General features: G+C 45.2%; 1 protein-coding gene across 7 annotated transcripts in view; it reads left to right on the top strand.

Moving 5' to 3' along the window:
* LOC147012054 (SUN domain-containing protein 1-like) overlaps nt 1-27,218 on the top strand; it is a 70,443-nt gene that overhangs the window by 29,550 nt on the left and 13,675 nt on the right. For 4 of the 7 annotated variants that reach the window (XM_085858151.1, XM_085858149.1, XM_085858148.1 and 1 more), the window contains 6 exons: nt 10,673-10,831; nt 11,398-11,597; nt 11,765-12,001; nt 18,549-18,995; nt 20,226-20,312; nt 20,579-20,686. In XM_085858151.1, coding sequence (XP_085714277.1) covers nt 10,746-10,831; nt 11,398-11,597; nt 11,765-12,001; nt 18,549-18,995; nt 20,226-20,312; nt 20,579-20,686 — 1,165 coding nt within the window. In that variant the 5' untranslated portion in view covers nt 10,673-10,745. The remainder of the gene's footprint in view (nt 1-10,672; nt 10,832-11,397; nt 11,598-11,764; nt 12,002-18,548; nt 18,996-20,225; nt 20,313-20,578; nt 20,687-27,218) is intronic. The other 3 variants (XM_085858153.1, XM_085858150.1, XM_085858154.1) reach the window with 2 other exon arrangements.

Raw genomic sequence — 27,218 nt, 5'->3', positions numbered from 1 at the left:
GTTATGGGAAAGCTCACCCAGAAACGTCCAAAACGTCCTTTTACAACTCCTTTTAATATGTAACGAAAAAGGTCATTACATAATGGCTCTGGAAACACCCCCAACTCCCTGTAAGTATAAAACTCAGTAAAATTTGGACATACACCCACCCCTAATAGCCCACCAAACTCCAAACCACAACCCCCACGCATTAGGTATGCAATTTTTGAATGACCTCTCAGATAAGACATCATTAAGAGGTCGGAGATATTGATAATGTAAGAAATGAAATGTACTGTATCTCACCTGCGATTGAATATTTTTGTGATGCTGACCGGAAACCATTTGAAAATCAAAAAAATAATAATGGTTACCAACGTTGCTAACCTCACCCACTACGATATCTCCTCACTGAATGTTTACACTGAATTCCCATTTCTACGAATAATATACACTCCAAAAAAATTCTCATTTGAGGTGAGACATCTATGATCAAAACTCAAATCACGATGTTCTTTTAAACTTTATGATGCATGTATATTTGGTGAAGTTAGCTAAGATGGCAACCTTTCTTTTCTTCTACAAACTCTTTTCACCCTTGAGAGTTACGTCTTTAGATGAGCAGTAAAATTACCTTTACATCGATGTGTGGATTGTATTTGTACTATGTTCAGTTTTTGAATGATTCGCACATTTGAGAGGTCACGTGACTTCTCCTTCCCCAATTTTACCGATCATGGTAAGGTCTTAATTGACAGTTATTTTTCACATTTGACGATCGGAGGTTACCACCTCACCAAATATATTGGTATCCGGGTTGAAATCCGAAAGAAAATGGGCTTTTTATGAAGCATAGTATATATGGATCTCCCCTTGCTGAGATGGTAGCAGGTGGTAGCTCAGGTGTTTATAATGTATGAATTGTGAGAAAAAGGCTGTTTAAAGCCCCAACTTAGGTGCACTGTGGTAAATGATGTGATCCTATAAAGCTTTGTAGTGATTAACCTTTGGAGCTCAGAGGAATAGGGTCACAAACAAACAAACATTTCGCTTTTATATCTATCTTCTTCTATCTATAATTCCAGCTGTGTGTGCGCGTGCATGCGTGCGTGCGACCGACCGCTGTTTCTCGACAACCATTGGTCCGATCTAATTGAAATTTGCCAGGTATATTGCTGGGGACCTGAGTATGTGCCTTTTCAAGGTTTGATATTAATCGGAAAAGTGGTTCCCAAGTTCTGGCCATTTATTTACCAATCCAATGACAGGACACGTTGCTGCGTAGGCGTGGCCGATGGGGGAAAGGGCTCCTTAGTTACCAATGACAGGACACGTTGCTTGGCGTTTTGCACCCACAGGATCTATCTTCTATCTATCTATAATTCCAGAAATCTCTGTTTGTTTGCCTTTTCAAGGTTTGAAATTAATCGGACAAGTGGTTCCCAAGTTATGGCCAAGTTAGGTCGCGTTCCCCATTACCGGTTACAACGTACGGACTTCCGGATAGTGATGACCGACTGTATTATAATAATTTCTCGATTTCTTATGCGCATTTATAGATAAACACAATGCCCCAATCCAGTCGTTTATGAGAGTGAAGGAACGGCCTGTGTAGTTGTTTGAAAGTTTTTTTTGTTTTTTTTTTGCACGTACGGCCACGCGAGAGCGAAGGAACGGCTTGTGTGGTTGTTGTTTCTGGCACGCGGTTTGAAAGATTTATTATTATTATTATTTTTGCACGTACAGCCACGCACGTACGGGCACACACTAATATGTATAGATTTTAGGAATAGCCGATTTTGTGTGTCAGTGTGTCTGTCAGCTGAGCCGAAGATAATATAAAAATGAAGATTATATATTACTTGGCTATTAATGTGGGTCTGGAAACCGCATGCCTCAAAGGCAATAGCACCCAACATACAGTGATCCCCAGACAGTTATTTCATAAATCTTCTTCTTCTTCTTTCGGCTGCTCCCTTTAGGGGTCGCCACAGCGGATCATCCGTATGATCCGCATAGTGATTTGGCACATGTTTTACGCCGGATGCCCTTCCTGACGCAACCCTGGTCGCCTTTTACGACACAGGGATATGGTACACCTATTTTTAACCGGGGTATACACCGGCCCAGTATACTGGTACTCATTTCGCCGACCTCGGAAGGATGACAGGCTGAGTCAACCCCCTGGTGTATTAATTCAGTGGCCCAACGGGGCTTGAACTCAGGACCTCTTGGATCCCAAGCCGCTGCCCTAACCACTGCGCCAACACCAGGCTTAGTTATTTCATAAATATACGTGCATAAATATAAATATAACATAAATATACCTTTCCCTCATGTCTAATGGGTCACAGGATGAAGTCCGTTGTGTGGATTTCATAGCTCGGTCTAATTATATCTCTATCTTCATTCCAACTCTTTCCTCTGATTCATGAAATATACCAAGACGGCAGACACCAGTACATTTGCAGTGGAAGAGAGGCTGGTTGCAGTAGTATGGTACCACGAGAGGAGAAACACAAGAGAGACGATGAGACAGGTGCAGGAATGTTGTGTCTGGGGGAATAGTAGAATCGTGCATTAAATCCCAACACTGTACCAGGACGCACGCGGCATGCCCTTTTCGGCCTGGATCTGCATCTGTTACTTGTATTTATCTTCCTTTCAACCCAAATCTGCATCTAATAATTATATCTATCTTCTTTTCAATTCTGATTTATATTCAGTCCGTGACACAGATCGGGGGCGGCACCACGCTCAGGCAGCCGCCTATGAGGAGAACCACTATGATAAATAACCGCATGCACGATAACAGACACGCGCACAGCGCACCTCTTCATTCAGGTCTGCGCGCTGATTACAATGGCATCTTCCCATTGACCTTCGCTCGCCACCTCAGTCGCCGATGTGTTCCCGCACATCCGCCTCGATGCGGTGGCACAAATGCATGGCCCAGATTTCTCGGGCTGCGTGGCATACCACAGAACAAATGCATTGACCAGCGCCAACCGCAGGTCACTGGGGGTGCCCGAACGGGCATGCAGGACCAACATGACCCTCGGCCGGTCGCTGGAACACGGCCTGGGAATTCGGTGCAAGGCGATTCGTGTCGCGGTGTTCGGAGCAAGATAATTCCACAGCTCAGCGATGTCTCACCGGATGTAGAAATGAGGCTGCTTCCAGCTGTGGGGGCCAGGCAGTGCACGGCCAGGGCCCAATGGGAGCGCCCGATTCGGGTGACGACACCGTTTCGTGTCGTCGCCCCCACCCCGCACCATGAATCTTATAAAAGACGATCACAAAGCCGTTCGTTAGCGTGAGCGCTCGCCTTGCCTCAGAAGCTGTGATCTCTACATTTGCCACTGGTTACACCCACCCGCCTGACTCCGCCTGCTTCTCACCGCTGGCTCCACCCACCTACCTGGCTCCACCTGAAGTTCTTCCTCACGCCAGATGGCCTCGCCCTTTCTCTGGATCAGTGCACGCGCTGCGCCGGCACCGTAGCCAAGCAGGAGACTCTCCAACTCTCAAGGAGGGATCGCTCAGCTAGGCGTCCCACCAGAATGTACTGGGTAGCGCGATCAGTCAACTGTGCAAGGTATTATGAGACCGTTAACCTACCTCATCTCCTCTCCTTATTTGAGATTAACTCCTCTTCGTGTGTGTGTGTGTGTGTGTGTGTGTGTGTGTGTGTGTGTGTGTGTGTGTGTGTGTGTCATGGCGCCTGTTCCCGCTTAAGTTAAGAGTGCAGAAGAATTATATCGGGATAAGTCTGCTCTGTCTGCTTTGTAAGTTGCTTGTTTTGTTGTCGCACCTCACAAATTTCTTTCTATCCCTGCTGACACAACAATAAATCTATTCATTGTGCCACATGCTTTTCCTATCCTGCCTCTTAATAAATGATTGTGTAGAAATGTTCCCAGCTCATTTTTGTCTTCTTTCATTGATCCAGCATGGTCCGTATCCTATCCTAGCCGAGCCGGGACATTATTCCCAATGATCCGTTCTTGTAGCCAGTACGTCCTTGGCAGTGGTGCTCAGCTGCATCTGACCCAGAAAGGTGACCTGGTTCGGACAAGATGTACAAAGGGTGTGTCCCCCGGTAATTAGGTCACATGATTAAATATGTAACCGGTTTAAACGGAGGACACTAGGTCACTTGGTTGAGTTATTGGCGTTCACGATCGATTAGCGACCCTCCACGTCAGAGTTATCCGTGTGCGACGGCCTGCAATTCCGGAGAGTCTGATGGGAACCCGAGATAGCCCCCCCCCCTCGTGGTCTTCTCATCCCGACCCCCGGCCGCAACAATATATTGTCGCGGGTCTGGCGGTTCAGTTAAAGCAGTGTTTCCCAAACTTTTTTGAGCGCGACCCAAATCCGGTTGTGGTGAAAATCTCGCGACCCAAGCTTCACTCAGCGTCTTTTTTCCACGAAACATAATATCATAAAATCGGACAACCAGTGCTAATACATACTATATTAGTGCGAGAGGTGTAATTGCAGCTTCGTCTGCATGATGTCTTCGATGCGGGGCTCGATCTTGCTGAGCGCAATGCGCATGTCGTGGCCGGGGTCGGGCCGATTGCGCGCCTTGGTTTTGATGACCATCAGCGCCGAAAAGCCTTGCTCGCACAGATACGTGGTCGCAAACGGGGAGCAGAACATTCATGACTTCGGCGCCGATTTTGGGCTTTCCTTTCTTGACCGCAGTCCAGAACTCTCCAAGTGACGCTTTGGCGTAGAGTTGTCGATGGAACTTGTCGTGATGCAGCTCTGAACTCTTCCTGCAGTCCATGGACATCCTCAGACAGGTCGTCAACCTTAGCCTGGAACGGATTCCTGATCCAGTGCTGGGACGCCAAATCTCTGTCCGGGATGTAGCGATCGAACTTGGTGATCAGGTTCTCCAAATGGTTCACCAGGACAGGCTTGATCGAATCGAGCGCTCCAATCTCGTCGTCCTCCCACTCCTCCAAGTACTCGTTTAATGACGGAAACGCCACTGTTCTTCCGCGCTCCAGTTTCCCCTTGCAGAGCAGCAGCTTTTCCTTGAAGGCCGACAGTTTCTCGGAGAGCGTGATGATGTTTTGATCCCTGCCTTGCATGGATCTGTTCAGTTCGTTCACTGAGGTGAAGACGTCATTGAGGTAGCAGACTTTGAGCATCCAGGGTTTCTCGTGGAACCGGATGGCATGGCGATGGTTCTTCTCGTTGAGGAATATCTGCAGCTCTGTTCGTAGCTCCACTACACAACGCAGGACCTTGCCGCGGGAGAGCCAGCTCACACTGCAGTGGAAGAGGAGATGTTGGAATTCAGACCCGAAGTCAACACACATCTTCTCGAACAGGCGAGAGTTCACGGCGCTGGCTTTGAGGAAGTTGACAATGGCGACAACCTCCTGCACCACTGCCGAAAGATCTGGTGACAGATGTTGCGCAGCAAGGTTCTCGCGATGCAAAAGGCAGTTGAAAATTCCGACGTTCGGATTGACTTGCTTGACTCGCGCAGTGAATCCCTGTCGAACACCAAGTTAAACAAACCCCGATCCAGTTTGTGGTGACGGGCGGTTAACACCACCAGCCCGGATAGCCGAACGGTTTTCCTTGGGAGGCAGACGCATTGATCCTCGGAGATTATAACGCGGGAGGGGCGGGGTGCAATGGTGGAGCGATGGAGGCTCAGAAGGATGCACTGGGGGTGGGTGGGGGGGGGGGAGTTTATACTCAAACCCCTCGACAAATACACGGACACAGCAAATTAAAATTACCGCGAAATTTAATGAAAAGAAATAAATATTTACAAGGGATAACAATTCAAAAGGTAATGATAATAACGTAAAGTAAATAAATCCTAAATCGTGGCGCGTCTACCAACAGACTTAAACACAGACAAGGGGAAAACAAATCCTTCATTTATTCTGGTACTTAGCTTGGTCCAGAGATAGACTTTGTGGAACTTGGAATCGAGGCACTTCATCCTGCACGTGTAGACACGCCCAAAATATGGCGCCAAGCTGCTCTCTCGCATCGGGAAAAACGTACGTCAGGCAATTCGGGAGCGGTATTCAACACCAGGGCTCAGAGACCACGTGCAGCTTCTTTGTGCGTCAATCTTCCTCACTGACCTACTGTTTGACATACACGAGGCTTCGGGGTCTGTCTCGCATGACTCAACCAAGAGCCAATGGCCAACGTCTTGCTCAGTATGCGAGCCAATTTGCCTCAGCATGAATACGAGAATCGTGCCATCTTCTTCATGCATCAAAGGAAAGCCAGCAGTGAAGCCCTTTTCTTACAGGCCATCTCCTAACTACGTTCTCTCGACCTCGTGCATCCTTCACACCGAACTGGTGCATTCCTCCCTTCGAACTGAACCAACCAAGCCACCAACCTCCTTGCTTCTGATCTCTCCTGATGTCACAACGAACAACCGTTCCACCTCCGGGGCATGGCTTGCTCGCACAAAACCCAGGAAGGCGGGGCCTCTGCCTGCTCGGCTAGCTTGTCAATGTAAAAACGTTGGAATAGGTCACAGGGGCCAGTCACATACTGGGGGAACTTATCCTAAAATCCTATCTAATTAACACCGCACCATCCCCCGTGTGGTGACATGTAACACTTAAGCTCGCAGTTTCCCTACTTAATTACATCGAGATGTCTCCACGTCCACGGACCAAACAACTCTATCCAATCCTAACTTTCCTATGAAATTCCCCAATCTACCCCCACAACCGGAACAATATTTTTCAGTAATAGTCTTTCTACTTTTTTTGGATAAATGGAACAGGTGGACAAGTGTTGGCCTACTTTTCAAATTCTGTTTCATCATTTACGTCCTGACTTTCTCTTGTTTTGACGAGCTCGGGGATTAAGGGAGAAACTCACTTGTCTGTCTCTTGCTGTTTACCCGAAATGCTAAAATCCCAAAGCGAGGAAGCATCAGCCAGACATGAAGAAGAGTGAGCAATATACATGCAGAGTACAGTAGATTTGAGAATGAACGATCTCTAAAGTAGATCTGTTTGTGGACTCACACACTCGTGACATTAACACACAGACCAATTACAATAGCCTCTCCCATCCCTTCAGGGACAAGTGAGCCGAGGCTAATGAATGCACCCACAGATAACCAAGTTGTGCTGCACAGTCGAATTGACTACATTCATCCAATGTGCAGACACTTGAAATCACATGACCCACACATCACGGCACACAAGCATCACATGATCCACACATCACGGCACACAAGCATCACATGACCCACACATCACGGCACACAAGCATCACATGACCCACACATCACGGCACACAAGCATCACATGACCCACACATCACGGCACACAAGCATCACATGACCCACACATCACGGCACACAAGCATCACATGACCCACACATCACGGCACACAAGCATCACATGACCCACACATCACGGCACACAAGCATCACATGACCCACACATCACGGCACACAAGCATCACATGACCCACACATCACGGCACACAAGCATCACATGACCCACACATCACGGCACACAAGCATCACATGACCCACACATCACGGCACACAAGCATCACATGACCCACACATCACGGCACACAAGCATCACATGACCCACACATCACGGCACACAAGCATCACATGACCCACACATCACGGCACACAAGCATCACATGACCCACACATCACGGCACACAAGCATCACATGACCCACGCATCACATGACCCACACATCACGGCACACAAGCATCACATGACCCACGCATCACATGGCACACAAGCATCACATGACCCACACATCACGGCACACAAGCATCACATGACCCACGCATCACATGGCACACAAGCATCACATGACCCACGCATCACATGACCCACGCATCACATGGCACACAAGCATCACATGACCCACGCATCACATGGCACACAAGCATCACATGACCCACGCATCACATGACCCACGCATCACATGGCACACAAGCATCACATGACACACAAGCATCACATGACCCACGCATCACATGACCCACGCATCACATGACCCACGCATCACATGACCCACGCATCACATGACCCACGCATCACATGACCCACGCATCACATGACCCACGCATCACATGACCCACGCATCACATGACCCACGCATCACATGACCCACGCATCACATGACCCACGCATCACATGACCCACGCATCACATGACCCACGCATCACATGACCCACGCATCACATGACCCACGCATCACATGACCCACGCATCACATGACCCACGCATCACATGACCCACGCATCACATGACCCACGCATCACATGACCCACGCATCACATGACCCACGCATCACATGACCCACGCATCACATGACCCACGCATCACATGACCCACGCATCACATGACCCACGCATCACATGACCCACGCATCACATGACCCACGCATCACATGACCCACGCATCACATGACCCACGCATCACATGACCCACGCATCACATGACCCACGCATCACATGACCCACGCATCACATGACCCACGCATCACATGACCCACGCATCACATGACCCACGCATCACATGACCCACGCATCACATGACCCACGCATCACATGACCCACACGAAAGTTAAAAAAAATCCCTCTTTTATTTGTTTTTGTTTTTCTTCAGCCGCAACGATTCTATCGCTTTGATAGATCACAAGAAACTTGACAAATGAAGATAATTAAAACGTGGACATAATTTGCAGTTGATTAAATTGTTTTTTTTCCCAAAGAAAGGATGAAGACCACTTGGAGGTCGAAATGTCCGACCTGAGTCTTGTCCACTGGGCCCCTGTGCTAATTGGTCGTGCCTTCAGTTTTTAAAGCTTGCGTCTTTCTTCTTTCCCTTACTCAGCAAAAACAGCCGGTGGTGCCCTGTTCTTTAGGCATACATAGTGCTGGTGTTGGAGATCCTAATCACCCCTGACCTTGTTTTTGTTATAAACCTGATATTACAAAAAACGCTGTTTAAAGCTCATTACACCTTCCTCGAATCACAAAACATGTCTGTACGACTGTCCCCTGGTGCTGGCTCTAACTGGTTGGACGGAGCAGTGTAGTACCAATGGGACAACCGTCTGAGTATCCTACGTTCATTGGCTTGTGCAGATACTACCTGTGCTGCGGTGATCTGTCCTGAGTGTGCAAATGTTTGGCTTGTTGATTCATGCCCCTCACTAAACCATCTATCCAGAGTTTTGTCTGAAATCAGCTTTCATTATGTTGATCTCTTAGCAGTTTTGATCCTGCTTTCCTTGTGCCGGTTGTTCTATGGAAGCAGAACAGCTTGATTTGTATTTCTTCCTAGGTATACTGCCTTAGGGATTAGGGCTGCCGTGTCGAGGCTTGCCTCGGCTTTTTGTAGAGATTCTTTGCTCGTGGTTCTGGGTGATTGTGAGAGTGGAATTTTGGGTTAATTTTGCATGATTATCTCAAGGGTGTTCGTCACAAACTATTCCATCTGCCACATCTCCCCGGGGAAAAGTCTCGTCATTGCCAACGTGTCTCAACCTTGGTCTCGTCGAAGGCAATAGCAGTTGGGGTGAGGTCTATAGAAGATGACAACGTGGCTTTTGAAGCCTTTGTTATTGTTACAAGCGCAACGTTTGCACAGTTTACACACATATAAATGCTACAATTGTACTCAATAGAGCACATTACCTCCGCCAGGCTGAACAGTTCACATTTTGTGTCCCACTGATGGGACGGGTCTGCACCCAGACCTGGACCAAAATCTAATCTGCTTCATGTCACCTACCCAACTCATCCACCAAGTTTCATCCGAATCCATCCACAAGTTTTTGAGATATACGTGCTATGTATTGTTTTTGACCATATCTCTCAATGGTGAAGAATCTCTTTAAAAATTCTCATATCCGATCCGTATCTTCACCAAAATTGAATCAATTTGTCCTTGTCACGCACCAAACCTGTCCACCAAGTTTTGACCAAATCTGTCCATAATTTTTGAGATATCCTGCTCTCAGACAGACAGACATGTGAAAACATAACCTCTGTCCACCTTCTGTGGTGGAGGTAATAACGGATGTTTCCATTTGCTACCTTTGAGTGTGTCGAACCAGAGGTGGGGTGGTAGAGGTGTTGTAATCTTTCTCTTTTTGGAGGATGGGGTTTTGAGTGGTGCTATGGGGAGGGGAGGGGGTTAACTAATGCCATCCTCTGGTTGGCTATGCCTGATGAATGCAAGTGGAGATAAATCTTTAAATTTTAATTTTTGCACACAATGCTATTATATTGTCTTTATATCACAATAAAAAACATTTCAGGCCTGTGGTATCTTGCGAACCTTGACCTTTCTTTTGTGCAATCATTCTCACCTTTCTTAGGTATTACTAGAAAAGGTGAGTCCCTCCTTAGCTTGATGATTAATTGATATTTCTTCATTATTATTATTATTATTATTATTATTATTAATTTACTCATTCAGTGGTCTATAAAACTCATTCCAGTTCATTGTGACATACCTTTGCAACTGACCAAGCTGTGTCTGACATTAATCTCCTTGGATCATTGAGCCAATCCAGCATAAGCTCCTTGTTAAAGCAACCATCTTGGCTTTAAATCTCATTTTTGCAACGATGAAGGGATTGTTGCCTTGGCTCTCACCACAATCGATTCTCCCCCACCTTATTGACTTTCACAGCTCTAGTTATTCTTCAGCTGCTTTGGAGTACGAGACGCAGCATTCTCTGCCACCCATTTATGCCTCGCCCAGAATGTCTCGCCGTCGATTAACTCGGCACAGCGGCCTGGCTGTCTCCACCACACCTATTGCTGCTGATCGTGCAGATGTCTCCACGCGGTAATAATTTTATGATGGGAGATTAAGAGCAATCGTTTAAATTTGTTTGTTGCCAACTTCATCACTGAAACTTTTGACTGATTTGCAAGGGGTGTCTTAACTTACAACCCTGGTGCTGAGAAGAGATTTATTTATTTATTTATTTATTTTTCAACCAGACTCTGGTGTAATAGTTGGAGTGTCTTCTGGTTTGGGGATGTCCGTGGTTCACCCCGCACAAGTCATACCGAAGACTTTTAAAAATGGTACATGCTGCTTCCTTGCTTGACGCTCAGCATTTAATAAGGATGGAACATGGACAACCAACCATAGGTTGGCAACCATTACACATGCTTGACATGCCTAATGGCCTCCTCTTGCGTTGAAGTTCCTTGTAAGCCGTAAGGGAACACCTATATTACCAAGTTATTTTCAAGGAACTAAAGATTTTTTTTTTTCTCGACATAATCCCCCAATAAGTCATTAATCTTCTCGATGTACACCATCATCGTAACTACCTGTGGTTGTTAATGTTTTGATGAGCTCTTATATCTGTTTTTGCCAATGGGTGGTTTCTCTTGCATCAGCAGGTTGCGTAACACCCGTAGCTCACGACATGAGGTTGATTCGCATGAAATGGTCTCTCAATCCAACCTGAGCACTTCGAAGACTTGGCACTACAGTGCCGGAGACGCAAATTCAAGAGTCTCCTATTCTTCATCCACGTCGGACTCTCTTCCCTTGCGTCTCCAAGGAGGATTGAAGGAAGTTCATCATGCTGGAATAGGTTGGTCCTGCCATGTTACCATGTACATGATTTTGGGGATTTGAGACAGTTTCTTCATCTTATTTTACTTTTACTACTTTCCTTGGGTGGTCATTTGTAATTTGGATAAAGCTGATTTAATCGTTTTGTTGATGTTCCCTTATTGGTCTTTCTTTCCATAACCACAGGTACATTTTCTAGCATGCACTTAGCCAATGGAGAGGGCCAGATGGGCGATGGAAACTTTTCGTCCACCTTGTCCTCAGAAACGTGGGAGGGTTCTTTTGCTCCCTCTTCATTGTTCAACGGGCACTCGGAGAGGGAGCAGGCATTATGTTGCTGCTCTAAATATGAGGGGGTGGTTGCTGCTGATACGTGTTACTGCTCTTGCAAAACCTCATCTGTTGGAGTGAAACATGAAAGAGGTTGGAGTATTTAATTCAATTTTTCAGAGTATCCTTCATTTTGTAAGAACAGAATGTTCTGTATCTGCCATCATCACCTTTTATTTAAGTTTGTTTGCTTTTCATGTAAACGACTTCCTCTTGCTTTGCATTTGATGTAATAGAAATGAATTAATTATTTTAGTGAGGTAAATTCTTAATTTAATACGATTGATTAAATATATATATATATATTTTTTTAATCAATAGTATTAAATAATGGAGGTATTTAGATACTAAATAAATAAATATCATTTATAAAATACTTTATCAATATTAAAGCATTAAAATAATTTATTGGTGGTTGCTCAGTTACACAGTGCAGAATGTTAAAATCGGTTATTAATGACAGTTTGAGTCTATGGTTAGATGGAGGTGCGGTGTAATGGACATGTCTACAAGGTAAAGTGTTCATCGCTTAATATATTAGCATATAAAGTGGTGTATGTTTAAAGTTAAACATATGTAGTAATACTTTAAACAAAAGTAATATTTAAGTAAGTTTGACAAAGCATATTGCATTGCTGTGTTGACAGACTGTCTGGACAAAACATTGAGGTTGTAGGTCCATTGATGTTGAGTTATCTACTGATGTGGACCTGCGACTGGGGTTGTGGATCCGCTGTTTGGAGAGGTTCTGGACTGAAAGGATCGAAACCTCGATGATAAACGGTGCCCAGCTGATGATCCAGGCAGTCGGAAAATCAGTAAATTACTTGTACAGTGGGGAGAACAAGTATTTGATACACTGCCGATTTTGCAGGTTTTCCCACTTACAAAGCACGTAGAGGTCTGTAATTTTTTATCATAGGTGCACTTCAACTGTGAAAGACGGAATCTAAAACAAAAATCCTGAAAATCACATTGTATGATTTTTAAATAATTAATTTGCATTTTATTGCATGAAATAAGTATTTGATACATCAGAAAAACAGAACTTAATATTTGGTACAGAAACCTTTGCTTGTAATTACAGAGATCAGACGTTTCCTGTAGTTCTTAACCAGGTTTGCACAGACTGCAGCAGGGATTTTGGCCCACTCTTCCATACAGATCTTCTCCAGATCCTTCAGGTTTCGGGGCTGTCGCTGAGCAACACAGACTTTCAGCTCCCTCCAAAGATTTTCTATTGGGTTCAGGTCTGGAGACTGGCGAGGCCACTCTAGGACCTTGAGATGCTTCTTACGGAGCCACTCCTTAGTTGCCCTGGCTGTGTGTTTCGGGTCGTTGTCATGCTGGAAGACCCAGCCACGCCCCCATCTTCAATGCTCTTGTTGAGGGAAGGAGGTTGTTGGCCAAGATCTCGCGATACATGGCCCCATCCATCCTCCCCTCAATACAGTGCAGTCGTCCTGCCCCCTTTGCAGAAAAGCATCCCCAAAGAATGATGTTTCCACCTCCATCCTTCACGGTTGGGATGGTGTTCTTGGGGTTGTACTCATCCTTCTTATTCCTCCAAACACGGCGAGTGGAGTTTAAACCAAAAAGCTCTATTTTGGTCTCAGACCACATGACCTTCTCCCATTCCTCCTCTGGATCATCCAGATGGTCATTGGCAAACTTCAGATGGGCCTGGACATGTGCTGGCTTGAGCAGAGGGACCTTGCGTGTGCTGCAGGATTTAATCCATGACGGCGTCGTGTGTTACTTATGGTTTTCTTTGATACTGTGGTCCCAGCTCTCTTCAGGTCATTGACCAGGTCCTGCCGTGTTGTTCTGGGCGGATCCCTCACCTTTCTCATGATCATTGAGGCTCCACAAGGTGAGATCTTGCATGGAGCCCCAGATCGAGGGAGATTGACTTATCTTGAACATCTTCCATTTTCTAATAATTGTGCCAACAGTTGTTGCCTTCTCACCAAGCTGCTTGCCTATTGTCCTGTAGCCCATCCCAGCCTTGTGCAAGTCTAAAATTTTGTCCCTGATGTCCTTAGACAGCTCTCTGGTCTTGCCTATTGTGGAGAGGTTGGAGTCTGATTGATTGAGTGTGGACAGCTGTCTTTTATGCAGATAACGAGTTCCAACAGGTTCAGTTAATACAGGTAATGAGTGGAGAATGGGAGGGCTTCTTAAAGACAAAACTAACAGGTCTGTGAGAGCCGGAATTCTTACTGGTTGGTAGGTGATCAAATACTTATTTCATGCAATAAAATGCAAATTAATTATTTAAAAATCATACAATGTGATTTTCAGGATTTTTGTTTTAGATTCCGTCTTTCACAGTTGAAGTGTACCTATGATAAAAAATTACAGACCTCTACATGCTTTGTAAGTTGGAAAACCTGCAAAATCGGCAGTGTATCAAATACTTGTTCTCCCCACTGTCGGTTAAGGTTATAACTTCAAATAAAATAACGTGTGTGTGTGTGTGTGTGTGTGTGTGTGTGTGTGTGTGTGTGTGTGTTATATATATATATATATATATATATATATATATATATATATATATATATATATATATATATATATATATATATATATATATTGTTATGGAAATGGCCCTTATTGGACTACTAAATATAGGATTAGCTCAGTTCCCCCATTAAATGCATGTATAGCTAAGTTTGGTAAAAAGGACGTTGTTTGTGTGTTGGGAGTGTAAAAGGCTGTTTTATTGTCTGTGCGGTGGTGGAGGACCGAGAGATCCCTCTTATTCCTACCTCATCCCGGGATAGGCCCCTCTCAGTCGGCTGAGGGGGTGTGGCCTGGAGAGAGGGTGTGGCGAGAGGGAGGAAGTGACGCGAAGGGGAGGGGTTTTTGTTCAGCTTTGCCGAGAGAGGCGTGCTTGTGGAACGAGAGAAAAACGAAAGGAAAAAGGAGTTCTCGGTTTGGAAAACTGCAGTCGCTGGGAGAAAGCGTCCTCGTGTGTCGAAGGAGCGAACAAAGCGAGCGAACGAAGGCTTCGTGAAAAGAGAATAGTGTTTGGAGAACAGTCGCTTTTGAGAGTGTGCTCGTGTTTCGAAGCGAGCGAACGTAAGAGAGGCTGCCTGCACGTCGAATCGGCGATCGACTCTAAGGAAAGAAAAGGTGATTCGACAGAGAGAGGAACTGAGAGGACGAAGTGGAAGTCGGGCTTCGAGGCAGGAAGGCAGGAGAGGAGACGCCGGAGCCTCTGACGGTCCCTGCTCACACCGACGGCTCGAAACGTTTGCCGATCCGCTTGCTGGAGCCCGCCACCTCAATTTGGGCCTTGTCTGAGGAACAGGCCAGGCCTGGATTTGTATGCTGGACCATGAGAGAGATCAGCTGAGGCCCATCGTCGACATTGCGCGGGGCCGGAACGCGCTGAGGAGGGCGTGCGCACGTGGTGATTTGAGAAGGAAGAGTACGGCGCTGCCATCTTGCCACGCGGCGCATTCGAGCTGGGAGTTCGAATCCGTGGACATCCGCCTGTTGCGAGCGACATTCGTGCTTTTGACACTGTCCTCTCGTTCATGAAACCTCACCAAGTACTCTGTCTTGTCTTGCATGCATGCTGTCTGTCTTTGTCTGCACGTTATCTAAGGCATATGTTGGTAGCGACCCCCTCAAAACCTGTAGTCCGTGGTTTCCTAGTTAAAGGCCCTGTCACACCTTGACGATTTAGCCAGCGTATGCCGACGTATGAAAAATTTGTCTAAAACGCTGGCACACGTCGAATAAGTTATGGGTAAGTTTTGTATACGTTAGAAGCACGCTAGCATACGTCGTCGTACACCGAGCTCGTCGATAGATTTTAAGCATGCTCAACATTTTTTTGACGTATGCCAGTGTATGACTCACACGTTCCGCATACGCTGGCCATAAGTTGTAGGCACGTTATGCGATCGTTGACACACGTTACTTGTAAGTTACTCATAAGTCAAAACGCGTCGAGGTAATGTTTAGCGTACCCAAAACTTATTTCTAACATATGAGTAATGGGCTTTGAACCTATGTGTAACGTATCTCCAACGCATATTGACGTATGTAGACGTAATTGACGTCTTCCAGACGACCACAGAACTTACTGAACGTGTTTCTAACTTACAGCTACCGTATAATGGCGTATTGGCAGCGTTTAGGGGAATTGGTATATAAAAATGGGATTCACAGGAGGAACCCGTCAGTGTTCCAGACTCCATGGTTTTTTTTTTTTTTTTTTTTCTTTGGCATGACGGTGATGTTGACACTTCGATGTCTCTTGCGGTTATGATTTAAATCGTTGAGCGGCAGCCTATTAATAGGCTACGCCACGTGATCGTCGGCAATACGCTGCCGCGCTATGCATAAGTTAGACTATCGTTGGGCATAGGTTGTGGACGCCGACAACACGCAAAGCATTCGTTGGTATAAGTTATCTATAAGTTATCGAAACGTTCTGTGTACGTTACTAATACGTTATGCATACGTCCAACTCGTTATGAATACGCCCAAAACTGAAAAAAACATCAATAGTTCAGCGTACGCCAGTGTTTTACATACATTTTGATACGTTGCCATACGCTGGCTAAAACGTCAAGGTGTGACGGCCCTAAGAATGGGTTGAGGATTGTTCATAAAACCATTGTCGTGAAATTTGCTTGTGTTGTGATCCCCGATGTTCCCCAATAAATCTGGTTAATTCGTATGAAGTTGCCGCTATGGATTAATTCGTGTCGTGTTGAACGATCCGTTCGATTGGCATATAAAACCAAAATGGTTACAGACTGGCAGAAAACGCTCGGCATCTGACACAACCAGTCTGTAACCGGGCTTCTATTTCCCCAACTGGCAAGGTACAAGGATTACGTTGGTATCGCGATTGAAGACGCGTGACCCGAGGCCTGTTCTGAGTCGGCCGGCGTTATAGATCCCGGAGACGGCCGGAGTGGGTTGAGAATCCCTCCTTCGCTGAATCCTTAACAATATATATATATATATATATATATATATATATATATATATATATATATATATATATATATATATATATATATATATATATATATATATGGCTTCCTTCTTGGGACTATGGTGCAGTAATTGGTCTTTATTTTTATTCCACCCACTCGCTTTTTTTTTTAATTATTCAGACTACAAAATTTAGGGGTTCACGGGATTGATTTTGGTCTGGCCTTAAATAGCAGAAAGGGAGGTGATCAAATTCAGGAAAGGTAGAGATGCTTTCATGGATTGGCAGTTGTAGTTTAACATATAGAAATGTAAGCTGCTGGTGATGGGTATGAATAATGAAAATAGAGGTTACATGATGTAAGAGGCAATCTTGTAATGTGTCACACACAAGGATCTGGGGGTGGTTATAGATCTGAGGGGCAAGCAGACAGGATAGTACGAGGAACTTCCAGGAAAAGCAAACAGGGTTTTAGGTTGTATTCTTCGGGAGATAAATTATAAATCAGAAGAGGTGGTGTTAATACTCTGGCAATTTAGTGAGACCTCGTCTTGAATATTGTGTTCAGTTTTGGTCACGTGAGGAAGAACATAGCTGCCGTAAAGAGGGTTCAGCGTTGGGCAACTAGATTGATTCAGGACCTAGCTCGACTCTGCCACGACGAGTGTCTGAAGGAGACAGGATTTCATACATTAGAAAGGAGGGGCTTGAGGAGAGATGTTTTCAAAAATATGAAGGGTATAGACAAAATAAATGTGTAAGTTTTTCATCAGGATGGACAGTAAGATGACCAGAGTCTACAATGTTTGAGTAAAGATGAGGAGAGTTAAGACCGTAGTCAGGCAGGGGTCTTTCGCTCAGAGAGTAGTTAATGCCTGGAATGGTCTCCCTGGAAAGGTCGTAGCAGCAGAAACAGTAGAATAGTTTTAATTGGAATTAGATAAATACCTATAAGCATTGGTGATAGAGGGGTATATGATGGCAGGACTGGTAAGTAGCCAATCCCCTAGCCCCACCCCAAGAAGTCGAGTCTAAGTTGGATTAATGTGGTGTTTATGAGTGCAGGGAATGATGAGCCAAATGGTCTCCATCTGCAGTAACATTCCTTGTTATCAGCTGCTGACATTCAATCAAACTGTCGGGCTGACTCGTGATGTACTCCTTCCCAAAACCCCATTTGTGAGATGACTAAACATAAAGAAAAACCACATCAAATTGTAAAACAGTCAAAAAAAACAAGAGATTACTTAAAATGTACGAACGTGCTCGAAATGACGCACCATGTTTTTTTATGCATCGGTTAGTACAAACCACGTGTTCTCCGAAACAGAGCGATGGTCAATGCTGCACGATTTAATGCTCAAAGCACCTTGATTGTTTCATCGATCATACCAGAAATGTTGGCGACAATTTGTCTGATCATGCTAGTACGTGGATAAATATGGTTCTGTGTGTATATATGTGTAATATATATATATATATATATATATATATATATATATATATATATATATATATATATATATATATATATATATATATATATATATATATATATATATATATAGTATACATGCATACACACAGAACCAACGTATTTATCCACATACAAGCATGATCGGACAAATTGTATATATACATACATACACGCACTCACTGACTTGTTGTGTGCCACAGGATTTCTGAGTTCCACCATCAAGGTGGTTCGATACACAGCACGCTCCTTTCTCCTCCTGGTTCTTGTCATTCTTCACCGCACCGTTCTCGGCTTTCGACGAGTCTACCATTTCTTGGGTTTCGGTGGATCCCAAGTTTCTACTCAAGCGAGCTCGGTGGCCGCAGTTGATCTCATGGATACCAGGTTATCGGCAACCTCCGAAATCGCTGATAACACTTGGACCGGACGCCTCCGTTCACGGCCGTCTGCCGACTATGGTTGCTCACCTGTCTTTACGGAACAGAAGGCCTACGCAGAGCTGCACTCGTCTCAAAAGTCACAGATCGAGGGCATTCGGCATAGAGTGACTGAAAATGCAGGGGAGGGGGCCTTAAGTTTGGCTGCATCGGCTCCTTTTATCACTGCTTCTTCTGCTGCTGCTGTTTCTGCTTCAGCTGTGTCTGGAGGTAAAGGTTCGAAGTGGACTTGATGTTAGTGAGGATTTGTTATGCTGTAATTATGTAGTGGGTGCTTTCTTGATGTTCACTCGATTGGTGATGAAACTGATTGGGTGCCATCTATTTGTTATTCGTTAAAATGTGGTGGGGATGAAATTGAAGAAATATAATTGAGAAAAGGAACAGTATGGGGGAAAATGCCTGTTGGCTTAATGACTGGAGTCGTGGGTTTGGGATCCTTGGGTCCTGAGTACAAATCCTGGTTAGCTGTTGAATTAATACCAGGTGGGATTGACTCTGCCAGTCATCCTTCTGAGATCGGCAAAATGAGTGCCAGCATGCTGGTATACTGTCGGAATTGCGACCCGTCCAGGATTGTGTCCAATAGCCAAGGAGACTGCTTAGGCAGCACCAACGCTCTGCACAGAGTATGGTCCCAATGGATGGAAGGGGAAAAGAGGACAGGGGGAAAGGAAGCTGGGTGGAGATGGAAGTGAAAGGGATGGGAGGGGCATGTCTGTAGCTTAGGGGAGGGGGGGGTCAAAACCCACCATTTTATGTATGTAATAAATAGAATACTCTTTAGGATGGCGATATACGAGGGTTCATCCAAGAAAATGACATAGTTGTGGTCTGTGAGGTAAGACTTAAAGTTTGAGTAATCTGGGAGATCTAAGGTGGAGTGGTCTGATCAGTTTCTATTTATTTTAAAAACAAGGACAAATGTGTCCAAGAGCCGCGTCCTAAAGGTTTTGTCTTCACCAGAAGAAGAAGGAGAACGCGGAGCTCTCTTTGAGCCAGTGTACGCGACGTGACGCGGCTAAAAAAACAACCCTTCAGCGAGATTTGCACCCAAATTATAGACTAGAGGACCTGGGTTTGATTCCAAAGACATCTCGTATAATATTCCACACTTGGTGTTTGCTCCTAGGGTCTTGAGTTCAAGCCCCTGTCATTTTGTTGAATCAACACCAGGTAGGGTTGACTCTCTCTGTCATCCTTCCAAGGTTGGTAAAATGAGCACCGGCGTGCTGGTTACAGGGGCGTTGGTTGCATCAGCGGCGCAGCTGCACCCCCATAAAATGATGCAGCCAAGCAGCCACAGGCTGCAGACAAATAAATAAAATATAGGGAGGATCAACACTGATGAATTATTTCGATGTTTTGGCAATAAAATAGAAGTGATAGGTCTTAATAACCCCCCCTCCCCCCAAATTCCCCTGCCCCTAAACCTTATAGACCTGGACAAGTGCCAATGTGATTCTCTATCCAAGAGGATATTTGGAAGCCTCAATGGAGGGCTGTACACGAGCAAATCTGTGTCTGGTATGTTTGACTTCCTCTTCACTCTTTTTCCATACCTAACTCATCTCCACAGCCTGTTGTATATCCCACAACCCCCGCTCCCTTCAACCTGCACACCATTCCTCTCCCTTTGTGTCCATTCATTGTCATATAACCTCTGCACTCCTGCCTCGTTTCCTCCACCATTTCTTCATGCTTGTAAAATCACATTCTAATCGATCATTATTATTATTTTGTTAAACCTACGAAAATAACTTCATCAACTTTCCTTCCTCTTGTCTGTCCAGCCCTCCATGGTGCTGCTACTGCCGAGCAGACATCATCCAACAAGTTGGAGACTTCAGAATCGTACTCCTATTTTGGTTCCCGCTTTGTAACTTTGCTCAGCCTACCTGGTGATGTGCATTCCAAGGGGAGCTCAAGGGTTTAATGTGAAGGGGCTGGTGGGGGCATCAGGTGGACTTGGAGAATGGAGGGCAATGAAACATTTAGGTTATTAGATCAAGTGCACTGTTGTATCCCTTTGTAATACCTCAATGCCATGGTAATTGTTAAGGGGAAGAATTGGTTAAAAGACCAATACAAGTTGTCACTAGAATGGTACTCGGTAGAGCGTATACCTCCGCCTGGCTGAATAGTTTGTTTTGTATCCCACTGCTAGGCCAAGTGAAGGAAGCATTAAGAGAGAGGCTGAGTATGGTTGAGGATGATGTGGTTGGATGTCAATGAAAGATCGTCTATTGGGAGCCATTGGTGAGGTATGTGGATGGACAAAAGGACCACCGAGGCACTCGGAAACATGGTGGTGGGGTGATGAAGTTGGAAAGATGATTGAAGAGAAGAGGAAGAAGTTCAAGGAATGGCAAAAGGCGAAGGGTACGGTGGAAGAAGAGGCAGCACCTGAAAGTTATAAGGTTGCAAAGGTGCAGGAGGCCCATAGGAAAATGTTTGGAGAACGCTTGGATTCGGAGGAGGGTAAGAGAGCGGTATTCAGGATTGCAAAGCAGATAGCGAGAGAGAGATTTGATGTGACGGGGGTGAGTTGCTTGAAGGATGAAGTGGGACAAATTGTTGTGGATTCAGATGGAATTAAAGGAAGATGGAAGAGATATATGGAAAGACTGTTGAATGTAGAAAATGAATGGGATAGCAACATCGAGAGTAACCCGGTTTTAGGACAAGAAGAGAAGACAACTGAGAAGGAAGTTGAGGAAGCTAAAAGAGTAGAAAAGCAGGAGGGCCGACGGGAGTTGTGGGAGATATGTTGAAGGCAGCGGGAAGTTGGGGTGTGAAGAGAATGACAGAGATCTGTAATCTGGTGGTGAAAGAAGGCCGCATTCCAGTGGATTGGGAACCGAGTACCCTCGTCCCTCTGTACAAGGGGAAAGGTGACCCTCTGGACTGTGGCTCCTATAGAGCAATAAAGTTATTGGAGCATGGAATGAAGGTATTGGAAAGGGTGTTGGAGAAGAGGATAAGGAAGAAGGTAAAGATTGACGAAATGCAGTTTGGATTTATACCAGGAAGAGGAACGACAGATGCAATTTTTATTGTAAGGCAGTTGCAGGAGAAGTACATGGAGAAGAGGAAGAAGTTGTTTTTTGGGTTTGTTGATCTGGAGAAAGCATTTGATAGGGTTCCACGTGAAGTTATGGCATGGGCATTGAGGAAGTTAGGAGTGGAGGAATGGTTGATCAGAGTGGTGATGGCAATGTATGAGAGAGCACGCACAGCTGTAAGGACGAAGGATGGGAACAGTGGTGAGTTTGAGGTGAGGGTAGGAGTGCACCAGGGGTCGGTACTAAGTCCACTTCTATTTGTAGTTGTGATGGAGGTGCTGGCTCGGAGGGTGAAGGAGGGTTTACCGTGGGAGCTGCTGTATGCAGATGATCTGGTGTTGATTGCAGAGAGTATGGATGGACTGAAGGAGAAGATGAACAAGTGGAAGGAATGTATGGAGGCAAAAGGTTTGAAGGTGAATATCGGAAAGACGAAGGTGATGGCAAGTGGTAAAGCATGTGGTGAGGTGGAAAGGACTGGGAAGTGGCCGTGTGCTGTGTGCAGGAAGGGTGTCGGAGTGAACTCCATTCAGTGTACAATGTGTGCTGAATGGGTTCATCGAAAATGTAGTGGGGTGAGAGGGTCATTAACCAGTGTGGCAGCTACATTCAAGTGTAAGGTGTGCATAGAGGGAGCAGCAGATGAAGGAATTGTTGAGTTGGATCTTGGAGATGGTGTGAAGTTGGAAGGGGTGAAAACATTTTGCTATCTCAGAGACATGCTGAATGGAGAAGGTGGATCAGACTCTTCGACGGTTGCTAGAGTGAGATGTGCATGGAAGAAGTTTCGGGAACCGAGTGGCGTGCTGACAAAGAGGGGAGTGTCGTTGAAGCTGAAGGCAAAGGTGTATGCTTCATGTGTGAGGAGTACGATGATTTATGGGAGTGAGACATGGGTACTGAACATGGAGCAGCAACAAAGGCTGGAAAGGGTGGAAATGCGAATGGTTCGGTGGATGTGTGGAGTATCGTTGAGAGAGAGGAAGACAAATGATGACTTGCGGAAGATGATGGGAATAGAGTCTGTGATGGAGGTTGTGAAGAGAAACAGGTTGAGATGGTTGGGTCGTGTGTTGAGGAAGGATGAAAGTGACTGGGTGAGAGGAGTGTTGGAAATGAGTGTAGTCGGAAGTAGAGGACGGGGAAGACCGAGAAAAACTTGGCTAAATGTGGTGGAAGAGGAAATGTGGGCAAGGGGATTAAGAAGGGGAGATGCAGAAAACAGGGTAAAGTGGAGAAGATTGTCATGGGGCCCGCAAGGGTAACCCCTGCTTTAGCGGGGAAAATGGCTTTTGTGTGTGTGTGTGTGTGTGTGTGTGTGTGTGTGTGTGTGTGTGTGTGTGTGTGTGTGTGTGTGTGTGTGTGTGTGTGTGTGTGTGTGTGTGTGTGTGTGTGTGTGTGTGTGTGTGTGTGTGTGTGTGTGTGTGTGTGTGTGTGTGTGTGTGTGTGTGTTGGACCTGAACCAAAATGTAATCGGCTTGTTCTTCTGAATCTGTCCATAACATTTTGAGAGAGTCTGCTCACAGACAAACAAACAGGGGTGAAAACATAACCTCTGTCCACCTTTGGTGGTGGAGGTAAATACATGATAGACAACAACCAGTTTGGTTTTACTACAGAAAGATCAACAACAGAATCGAAGATTTTATATATATATATATATATATATATATATATATATATATATATATATATATATATATATATATATATATATTTTTTTTTTTGGTGTTGAGGCAATGTCAAGAGAAGTGTTTGGTAAAGAGAAAGAAACCGTCATGTGTTTGTTGATCGAGAAAAAGCATATGATGAAGTACCAAGAGAGGTTTTTCAATGGGCTCCCGGTAGACGGCTCATGTCGAGGTCGGATTGCACCAGGGATCAGCTTTAAATCCTCTCGTGTTTGTAATGGTGATGGAAGACTTGACGAGGAATGAAAGGCTGCGATTCCCAAGCAAGTTATTGTATGCTGATGACTTGGTGTTGAATGCTGAACGTGAAATAGAAGCAAAAGAGATGTTTTAAAAATGGGAAAGTGTACTGAAGAAGGGTTTACACGTCGACATGAATAAAATGAGGGTTATGGTGAGAGGTGAAGAATAATGGAATAATGGTCTTGTTCAATATGTGGAAAAGGAGTTTGATGGAATTAAATTCCATGCAGGCAGTTAGGAATGTTTTTGTTTTTTCTCTTTGTGCCTACGGAGAGTTGAACTCTAACAAATTGTTTTTGTAAGGCTCACTTGGCTGTGCTTGATGGGTTTGTGGGTAGAGGAGTAGCAACCAAAACCTGAATTCTATTCAGGTTCCGCCTGATGGCTCCACTCCATCTTTACCTATTCGGGTTCTACCTGATGACTCCATATTTACCTATTCGGGTTCCTCCTGATGACTCAATCTTTACCGATTCGTGATCCTCCTGATGACTCCATATTTACCTATTCGGGTTCTTCCCAATGACTCCATCTTTACCTGTTCGGGTTCCTGCTGATGAGTCAATCTTTACCTGTTCAGGTTCCTCCTGCTGACTCCATCTTTACCTGTTCGGGTTCCTCCTGGTGACTCGATCTTTACCTGTTCGGGTTCCTCCTGATGACTCCATCTTTACCTGTTCCTCCCAATGACTCAATCTTTACCGATTCGTGATCCTCCTGATGACTCCATATATTACCTATTCGGGTTCCTCCCGATGACTCCATCTTTACCTGTTCGGGTTCCTGCTGATGACTCCATATTTACCTATTCGGGTTCCTCCCGATGACTCCATCTTTACCTGTTCGGGTTCCTGCTGATGACTCAATCTTTACCTGTTCGGGTTCCTGCTGATGACTCAATCTTTACCTGTTCGGGTTCCTCCTGCTGACTCCATCTTTACCTGTTCGGGTTCCTCCTGATGACTCCATCTTTACCTGTTCGGGTTCCTCCTGGTGACTCCATCTTTACCTGTTCGGGTTCCTCCTGATGACTCCATCTTTACCTGTTCGGGTTCCTCCTGGTGACTCGATCTTTACCTATTCGGGTTCCTCCTGATGACTCCATCTTTACCTGTTCGGGTTCCTCCTGATGACTCAATCTTTGCCTGTTCGGGTTCCTGCTGATTACTCCATCTTTACCTGTTCGGGTTCCTCCTGGTGACTCGATCTTTACCTGTTCGGGTTCCTCCTGGTGACTCGATCTTTACCTGTTCGGGTTCCTCCTGATGACTCGATCTTTGCCTGTTCGGGTTCCTCCTGGTGACTCGATCTTTACCTGTTCGGGTTCCTCCTGATGACTCCATCTTTACCTGTTCGGGTTCCTCCTGATGACTCCATCTTTACCTGTTCGGGTTCCTCCTGATGACTCCATCTTTACCTGTTCGGGTTCCTGCTGATGACTCCATCTTTACCTGTTCGTGTTTCTCCTGATGACTCCATCTTTACTTAGTTGGGTTCCTCCCGATGACTCCATCTTTACCTGTTCGGGTTCCTCCTGATGACTCCATCTTTACCTGTTCGGGTTCCTCCCGATGACTCCATCTTTACCTGTTCGGGTTTCTCCTGATGACTCCATCTTTACCTGTTCGGGTTTCTCCTGATGACTCCATCTTTACCTGTTCGGGTTCCTCCTGATGACTCAATCTTTGCCTGTTCGGGTTCCTGCTGATTACTCCATCTTTACCTGTTCGGGTTCCTCCTGGTGACTCGATCTTTACCTGTTCGGGTTCCTCCTGGTGACTCGATCTTTACCTGTTCGGGTTCCTCCTGATGACTCGATCTTTGCCTGTTCGGGTTCCTCCTGATGACTCCATCTTTACCTGTTCGGGTTCCTCCTGATGACTCAATCTTTGCCTGTTCGGGTTCCTGCTGATTACTCGATCTTTACCTGTTCGGGTTCCTCCTGATGACTCCATCTTTACCTGTTCGGGTTCCTCCTGATGACTCCATCTTTACCTGTTCGGGTTCCTCCTGATGACTCCATCTTTACCTGTTCGGGTTCCTGCTGATGACTCCATCTTTACCTGTTCGTGTTTCTCCTGATGACTCCATCTTTACTTAGTTGGGTTCCTCCCGATGACTCCATCTTTACCTGTTCGGGTTTCTCCTGATGACTCCATCTTTACCTGTTCGGGTTTCTCCTGATGACTCCATCTTTACCTGTTCGGGTTTCTCCTGATGACTCCATCTTTACCTGTTCGGGTTTCTCCTGATGACTCCATCTTTACCTGTTCGGGTTTCTCCTGATGACTCCATCTTTACCTGTTCGGGTTTCTCCTGATGACTCCATCTTTACCTGTTCGGGTTTCTCCTGATGACTCCATCTTTACCTGTTCGGGTTTCTCCTGATGACTCCATCTTTACCTGTTCGGGTTTCTCCTGATGACTCCATCTTTACCTGTTCGTGTTTCTCCTGATGACTCCATCTTTACCTGTTCGGGTTTCTCCTGATGACTCCATCTTTACCTGTTCGGGTTTCTCCTGATGACTCCATCTTTACCTGTTCGGGTTTCTCCTGATGACTCCATCTTTACCTGTTCGTGTTTCTCCTGATGACTCCATCTTTACCTGTTCGGGTTTCTCCTGATGACTCCATCTTTACCTGTTCGGGTTTTCCTGATGACTCCATCTTTACCTGTTCGGGTTCTTCCTGATGACTCTGACTTTAAAATTTTTTTATTGATGACTCCAGCTGGAAAATTTATTATGTAAAAGATGTGAAGATCAATCATTGCAAGAAAAAGATGAAGAACAAAAATAAATGTTCCTAAGCTCAGAATTTAATTTGAAAAAGGTCACAATTTATTTTTCCCTTGGAGACATGATGGAGGTGTCAGGTGGAGCAGAATTAAACCGTTAGATCAAGAATAAAGCCAGCATGGAATAAGTGGAGGCAACTAGGTGGTATCCTGATGTATGTAAACATTCCTTTATCTGGAATAGTTAGTGTATAAATCCTGTATTAGACAGGTATTGATGTATGGAAGTGAAATATGGGCACTGCACACCGAAGATATAAGAGATGAGAATGATACGAAGGATGAATGGATTGCCTCTGAAAGAAAGCATGCCAAACTCAGAAATCAGGAAGAGATTAAAAAAACAAATCAATACGAGTGAAGAAGAACCTCAACAGAAGACACAGTTGCTGTGGTCATGTGCAACGAAGGTCAGAAGATGAAGCTGTAAAAGCAATAATGCTCGAGATAGAAGAAAGAAAGCTGAAAGGAGATCCTAAAAAAAGATGGATTGAAAATGTCAATAAAGATACGGAATGTTTTAGTTTGCACGAAACTAATGCAATGAATAGATGTATATGGAGGAATACCGTCATTTGACAAACCCCCTGGAAAACAGGGAAAACCATGTGTGCATGTTAAAACTTTACACCAAAC

Source organism: Eptatretus burgeri, chromosome 15 (genome assembly GCF_056783735.1).
Source record: "Eptatretus burgeri isolate ZD-2024b chromosome 15, Ebu_testis_v1, whole genome shotgun sequence".
NCBI classification, from domain to species: domain Eukaryota; kingdom Metazoa; phylum Chordata; class Myxini; order Myxiniformes; family Myxinidae; genus Eptatretus; species Eptatretus burgeri.
Note: the sequence above shows the minus strand (reverse complement) of the source record. Positions and strands in the feature narration are given on the sequence as shown.